Genomic DNA, 8,013 nt, shown 5'->3' on the forward strand with positions numbered 1-8,013 from the left:
ATGAAATTTTTCGATCACCTTATAGATTCATATTGTATTATAATCATATTTATATTGCTTACTTTCTCATTAAATCGAGTATTAATAAAATTAGAATATATATTACATATTGTTTTCTTTACTGTTACAATATGGATCTTTTATTTGTAAGTACCTATTAGTATTGGGCTTTGTAGATTTTATAAGTGTTCTTGTGCATGATAAATATATCATTCATGTGCAAATCCACCGGTTTTGGGTGTCGATTTTCGTCTGTACGAAGAGTAGAGTCAATGTGTTCAGTTTCAGTACAATAAGATGTGCTGAACAAAATGAGAAGAGCAAATATTTTCACAGGCTCCTGAAGTAAAATTCTTTCTCTCACATATTGCTACAACCCGACTCTACTTAATGTTAAATAGAGTCGGGCTGTGATATTGCCATATGTAAATACCAAACCAAGACTCTCTCTTGCCGGCCATGTACAGGGTGGGTCAAATTCGACGCTTTTAAACGGAAACACCCTTTTCTATAGAAGATAGACAAAAACTAATATCGGTGACTGGAGCTCATTTTTCGTCAAAAACATGATGGTGAAAACCGCATATCGATATCTGTTACCGTTACGGAGTTACGGGGGTGTTTTTCAAAAATATGCATTTTTAACAAATCGCTGTAACTTTTTTGCTATGGAAAATATTGTATTTTTATGAAAACATTTCCAAAGCTCTATTTTACGTAGAATTTAATGGTTTAAGTATAATTTTTTTAAAATTAATAATTTAAAAATTATCAACAGAAAATTTGATTTTTTATATGGGACATCCTGTATATTTTTAATTAATTGAAAATAATTTAAAATTACCTTTCCAAAAATATAACACACTTGATATTTTGCTCCATTCCTCTTCGAGATATAGAGTATATAAAAATTCGCCCGTTTTAAATAAGTAGGCTTTGAACGGCACCGGCTGTAATGCAAAAAAATTCTAGCTGTGAGCATCAATTAAAACGAAAATAATATTTGCTATGAGAGATATCAGAGTTTTATAACAATTTAAAACATATTTAACCAACATCAACACATTTAAACTATATCTAATAACAATGAAAATAAATAGTAAATCAAGACATGAGATTTTGCTACAGGTGTTCGACATATCGACCGATATCTGTTATGGACAGACGGGGCAGTTTTTAAACATTTCTCGTGGAATTCATTAAGTCAGTGGGGGTGAAAGATACCCTCTTATAACTGCTAAGTATTTCTAATTCTTATCTAGATTATACGGAAGAATAAGGAACCTTTATTCTTCCGCAAATATATCCATAGGATTAGATCCATGGGCACTAAGTCAGGCGGTCTTGACGGCCAACGGCTGGTATCTTGGTTAGCTATTCAATTATTCTTGAAATTGGCTGCAAAAATTTGCTGATAACTTCAGCATTCTAAGGCGGTGCGTCATCTTGCTGGAGAAATATGTTTTCCAGTTCCATTAAGGGCATATCATCAATTGCTGTCCTCCATTCGCGAACTTCGAGTTCCGGGCTTTACGCCCTGGAGCTACTCGAGAACGGATCTGAAAGGAGCTGTGCGCGATAGCCTAGTGCCTCTATATGGCGCGGAGCAGTTCTGGAACTTTATGACTCAATTGAATGGAGTGAGAGTATCGCGTTCTTGAACAGTTCAGAGCTGCTCAACTGCGTGAAAGGAGGACAGCAATTAAGGGGTCCAAAGCCTACTAGTTAAAAGTGGCGAACTTTTAAAAATTCTGTATTTCGAAGGGGATTATAACAAAATATCAAGTGTGCTATATTTTTGGAAAGGTAATTTAAATTCTTTTGAGTTAATTAAAAATATAGAGGGTGTCCCAAATAAAAAATCAATTTTTCTGTTGATAACTGTTAAATTATTAATTTCAAAAAAATTATACTTAAACCATTAAATTCTACTTAAAAAGACACTTTGGAAATGTTTTCATAGAAATACAAAATTTTCCATAGCAAAAAAGTTACAGCGATTTGTTAAAAATGCCCATTTTTGAAAAACACCCCGTAATTCCGAAACGGTAACAGATATTGATGTGCGGTTTTCACCATCATGTTTTTGATGAAAATTGAGCTCCAGACACCGATATTAGTTTTCGTCTATCTCCTATAGAAAAGGGTGTTTCCATTTAAAAGCGTCGAATTTGACCCACCCTGTACATGATTTTTGCGTCTTTGAAATTCCTTCTTAAATTGTAATTATTCATATACAGAGAGATATTTGAAGATCTACGGATTATAGATTAGATAGTGTGACAGTATAAATTGAGAGACTCTAGACGGATTAATTAAAAACATGTTTGTAAAAGAAACTATGACTTTTTACCTCAGGGTATTTATATTTTTCATTTAAAGGGAAGTTTTATAATGTTAGCATTTTTTAAAGAAGTTATTTATCCTAGGAAAATTAAAATTTCAATAATTTTTCTTAGTAAGAAGTATGTCTTTAAATCAATAATAATATTTAATATCTCTAAATTTATAATAAATATATATTTTATTTATTTAGATGGCAGAATCTCTATAAAATTTACTACATCTTATTACTCATTTTAGCAGCAAAAATATAGAATCTCTTCTAAACTACTTAGGCTTTGTTTCACGGTAGGATAAAAGTATTTTTAGGTCGAGATTGCTAGTATTTTATAGTTAAGATCTTATTGAAACTATCTTTAAACATATACCATCTGTTGATACTATCCTTTGATTATGCACAAAAATATACAGGGTCCGGCAATAGTGCGTCGGGCATCTATAGCTCCTAGACTAAAAAACTTGGGAATTTTGTTTAAGTGCAAACCTAAAGTATATAATGCATTCTATTTCAGGAAAACATAAAATATTTTAACTTCTATAGGGTGGCTCAAAAAAGTGTGAGAGAATCGGGATGATTTTTTTAAATGGAACACTCTCTATATTATAGCATGTTTGGCTTCATTTTAGATCACTTTACATAATCCTAAAATATGAGTAAATATATTTCTATAGTGTCAGAGATGTTAATAAATAAAAAATGTATATTTTCAGCCTTTCTTAAAACAATTGTTAAAAATACACGGACCTGTCCTAAAATCAAAACTTCGCTATAAATACGGTAGTCGTAAATAATACAGGTTGTACATTCTACGCCAAACTTTTTGAAATGTAAGATAATTTTTCTTTGTTTTTTTTAAGCGGAACACCCTGTATTATGATTTTTCAATAGTTGGAGAATTAAAAAATAAACATTTTTTGTATTTAGAGTATTTTAAAATTTTTAACGGTTTCGCAGATATTCGCGGTTTTATATTTCATATATAATTTCCACAGTAAATTTTTATCAAAGCCACCCAATGATTCTTCTGACGCATTTTACCGTTGAAACAGCCATATTAAATAATACTGCGTGTATCTGCGAAACCATTAAAAATTTTGAAGTACTTTAAATACAAAAAAATGTTCATTTTATAATTCTCCATGTAATAAAAAAATAATATACAAGGTGTTCCGTTTAAAAAAAAACAAAGAAAAATTATTTTATATTTTAGAAAGTTTAGCATAGAATTTTGAACACCCTGTATGATTTAAGATTACGATACTTATAGCGAAGTAAGTATAGGCCATCCATAATATATATATCCATAAATACCTAATATAGTTATGATTTCAGGACAGTTCTTGTATTTGTAATAATTTTTTTGAGGAAGGTTAAAAATATATTTTTTTTATTTATTTATTAATATCTCTGAATGTATAGTGATCCGAAAAAAATATGATGTTAAGTGATCCGGAAAAAAGCCAAAAATGCAACAATATACAGGGTGTTCCATTTAAAAAAAAATCCCTATACACTCACACTTTTTTTAGCTACCCTATAGCAGTTAAATATTTTCCTGAGATACATCGTCGTAGATACTTTAGATTTGTACTTAAAGAAAAGCCCCAAGTTTTTTATTCTAGGAGCTACAGATGCCCAACGCACTATTGCCGGACCCTGTATAAACGAGGGTTAAACTTTCTATATTACAGTTGATCTCATAAGGTATACGTTTTAATAATATGATTGTTTTTAAGCATTAACATGACGTTTAGTGCAAACGAAAATACACATTAGACAAAGATCGATATATCATAGAAATGCACCAACCGGTATATAAACTATTTCACGCATTCTACTTACTTGGAAAATAAAATTATACAGGGTGTCCCAGAAATAAGTGCAAGTATTTTAACTGGTAGTATAGTTCAACCCCAGAAACACGCCTATAAGGTTTTTTTCGCGAAAAAAGATTTTGAAAATTCGAAATGTTTTGAACAATTTTTTGGAAATTTTTTTAGTTTTTAGTTAAAAAACATAATTTCTTGATAATATGGCAACATAGGTATTAAATTAAATATACAAGAAAGAAAATCCAGAAAGGATCCAGTGGTTCTCAAAATTTTAGCAAAAAATTATTTTTTTTTTGGAAATTTTCAAAGTAACTCTGTTATTTTGGACTTATTTGAAAAACGATAAAGAGAAAATATGTTTCTTTCATCGAGATCTACCACCCCTTAAAATACTTGCACTTATTTCTGGGATACCCTGTATATGGATTATGAGTTTTTACTGATCTATTAATAATTCTAAATTGATATGTCTGATATGTTTATATATATATAAACACAAACCTATATAAAAATTACAAATATAAATTGGTGACGGGCTTATACTCATTGCACTCATAGTACATTGTATGTAGTACATAGATTAAGTTTACTTAAAAAAATATTTAGACAGACAACCAGACAACAGTCAGAAAAACATTAAACATTATTAATTCAACAAAATTCAACTAAAATATTAAAAGAGGCGTAGTGAACCGTGTGACCTAATAATATTAACCTTGCCATATATTTATTAGCCATATAAAATGTCATTGATCTTCATTTATCAGGTTACTTGGCGCCTTTTTTCCTAAAAAATTGAACTAAATAGTAATAAAAAATATATAATCATTAATAAATACATTTTTGAGGCCAATAGAACGATAATTTCTCTCTTTTTTTTCAATTGAGTAATCGTAACAAAGATTGAGCTTTGATTAAATACCTAGTAGAAACTATGAAGAGAGTAAACAATAAAAAATGTAACATTTTTATTTGGACAGGTAAAACTTATAAATTTTTTTGAACTAAGTTTTAGTCTGTGTAAAATATAGAGGGGACACAATTAATTCTTAACATAAACTAGAATTATAATTTAATGACGATTTCATTTATTTAATTACGGTTTGGCTTTATGTCTAGATATTTTTTTGGTTCTAAATTTAGTTAAGTAGTTGCTTATACATTCCTTTAGTAGAAAATCTTGTATACTAATCTATCCTTCCCTTTGCAGGGTGACACATCGGGTGACTACAAGCGGGTTCTCCTGGCCATTATCGATTAACTTCACAAAATTCTGTCTAACAGCACGCCGTAAACCTACTCAGTGTCTCAAAATTTTCACTCATAAAAAATTCTGTTTTTTATAAGTGTCCTATTGATATATATGTATATGCTTCATATTATCAACTGCCACTAGTCAATAAAAAAGAGATGTTACTATATCGCCTTTACAAATGTCTCCGGAAATTGCACTTTGAGGCAAAGTGTTTGAGAGAAACAGGCGCATTCAGGAACGTTTAGTAATGTTCAGCAGCTGAGATGTTGTCAATTCCATAGATTTTGTTAGCTGTAGCTAACAAATTCTATGGAAACATCTCAACTGCTGAACACTACTAAGCGTTCCTGAATGCGCCAAGTTAAACGCTTTCCCTCTAGTGTATTTCTCGGGAGTTACTAATGTTAATGTTTAAATTAATGCGAGTTATATTTTTTATATCTTTTCAGGGAGATGTAGGTTCGGAGATCAAATACGTTCTCGTTGTACTTTCCTCTTACTAAGCCTCTATGTCCATTATAATAACTGACTCAGGTCGTTGATTGATAAAAGTTAATGTTCTAAAATATACTCAAGAAATATATTTATTTTGAACTTAGAATTAACATGTATTACTCTAGGTTACATTAGTGGCCTTACTAAGTGTTAAAGATGTCTATTAAACTTATTATGTTTTGTTTAAGAAGCCCTATGTTTAATTTTTATTGTGAAGAGTCTACTTCAAGTACGGGGTGCAGGGCATATATTTTATATTGATAATATTATTTTTGAAGTGTTTTGTTTTTATATTATATTAGAGTTTCTTTTTGTAAACGTTTATGTATGTGCTTTAAGATGCTTATAATAAAATCCAGAGAAAAAAATGTCTTTTATTTAAAGCGATCTACAAAAATCAAAGTTTTGTAGGTCGTGTACCTTTTTAAAAACAACTCACAAGTATAAGTTATACACACTTGGAATATTATTGAGATATTATATAGTAGTATGTATAGTGTTATATATTACGAAGTCAAGGTGCACGGCAACATAATCTACTAATATTAAAATCCTTTATTTATTTTTAAGTGCACTGTTTATATTTACTTAGTAATCGAAATAGTAGATTATTTCTTTATAATAATGGTGATGTGCGAGAGCCTAGTCATAATTATCTTAGAAAAAATTGGCGACGGGAGGCACGTATAGCCGCCCATACTAAAATATGTTAATAAAAAGTTGGTAGGCAGTTCTTTTAGTTTCAAAGTAAAGGAATTTTTCCAATCTTGGTCCGCGGTTATTTCCTCTATCCGCCACCCGGAGTCGCGCCCGATGGGAGTTTGGAGTTCTCCACACGGATTTTCTCAAAAACGGACTACGGAAACACGGAATATCTCAAAAACTGCGACTTTGACTGATTTTGATGTTATCACAAATTTTGTTGCAAATATTATTCCTAATCTTAAATTGAAAACCGCGTTTCGCTAGCTACTGTAATTTTTGAGTTACGATTTTTTAAAATTTTTAACGTCCTCCCATACCCCCTTACCAACCCCCCACCCCCAGTATAAAAACTAATGGCCAGATTCTCTGGTGCCACAGTATTTTTGTGCCAAATTTAATTAAAATCGGTTTAGCGGTTTTTGAGTTATCGTGTTACAGACGGACAGACAGACAGACAGACACCATGAAAATATTTTGTATTTAGGTCATTTTGAGTGAAACTAAAAACAGTTTTTTTTGTCGATCTTAATAGCCTACCATACCTGCTGGTATGGTCGGCCAAAAAATGTCTAATATTGATTGGTCACTATAAGTTGTTGATTAGGTGCTTCCAAAGACACTAAGTAAAATAACTGACTTGGTTTTACATGCACAACTCAAGATCTCACAACTTTTTTTAGTGGAAGAAGAGGGGATCTCTTTTGTTTTTGCAAGTCATCCTTTTTTTTCTGGCTTAATATATTTTGACAATATAGCTAGCTTTTGACAATTTATATGTCTTCTTGTAACTACAGAATACAAAACACGCTAGATGCTGCGCAGCCACGAGAACAAGCAGGCTTTAGAAGCGACTGCAGCACGATTGATAAGAGAAACTATCAGACGAACAAAATAATACGAACTTCCACTAGCTATAGACTTTGAGAAGGCTTTCGGCTCAATATATCCTATGGCAATAATAAAAGAGTGGATACGACAAAAGACCCAGATAATAGATATGAATCAAATCCCTCAAGTGACAATGGGCAGGATACCTGGCGAAAAAGACGGATAAGAGATGGATCACAAAAATTACAGCATGGCACCCACGAGGAATTAAGAGATAGAAGACTTGATAGAAGAAGAAGATAGAAGAAGACTTGACATGGGATCATGATGTTAGACAATTAGCAGAGATGACTTGGGCCCGCATAGCCAACAATAGTCATCAATGAGCCTTACTACAAAGAGGGCATTTAAATATTGGAGGGAGGCTACACCATAATTGAACATGGTTGAATAAGCTGAAAATTATGAGTATGCTGTCTTCTTGATCATTCAGAATTAAGATTATTGATTATTGCTTTATCAATAACGAAGTTTCAGGGGGGTTAAAACTGACG

The 8,013-nt window shown here is 31.3% G+C and overlaps 1 protein-coding gene across 3 annotated transcripts in view; it reads left to right on the forward strand.

The window, feature by feature from the left end:
- Nucleotides 1–6,294, forward strand: part of LOC115883636 (annexin B9) — a 32,065-nt gene extending 25,771 nt beyond the window's left edge. For 2 of the 3 annotated variants that reach the window (XM_030902010.1, XM_030902019.1), the window contains exon 8: nucleotides 5,881–6,294. In XM_030902010.1, the coding sequence (XP_030757870.1) occupies nucleotides 5,881–5,934 (54 nt within the window). In that variant the 3' untranslated portion in view covers nucleotides 5,935–6,294. Of the gene's footprint in view, nucleotides 1–5,386 lie in introns of all 3 variants that reach the window. The other variant, XM_030902030.1, reaches the window with a different exon arrangement.
- Nucleotides 6,295–8,013: the final 1,719 nt, after the last annotated feature.

This window comes from Sitophilus oryzae, unplaced genomic scaffold, assembly GCF_002938485.1.
Source record: "Sitophilus oryzae breed Bouriz unplaced genomic scaffold, Soryzae_2.0 scaffold_111_pilon_pilon, whole genome shotgun sequence".
Classification (NCBI taxonomy): domain Eukaryota; kingdom Metazoa; phylum Arthropoda; class Insecta; order Coleoptera; family Curculionidae; genus Sitophilus; species Sitophilus oryzae.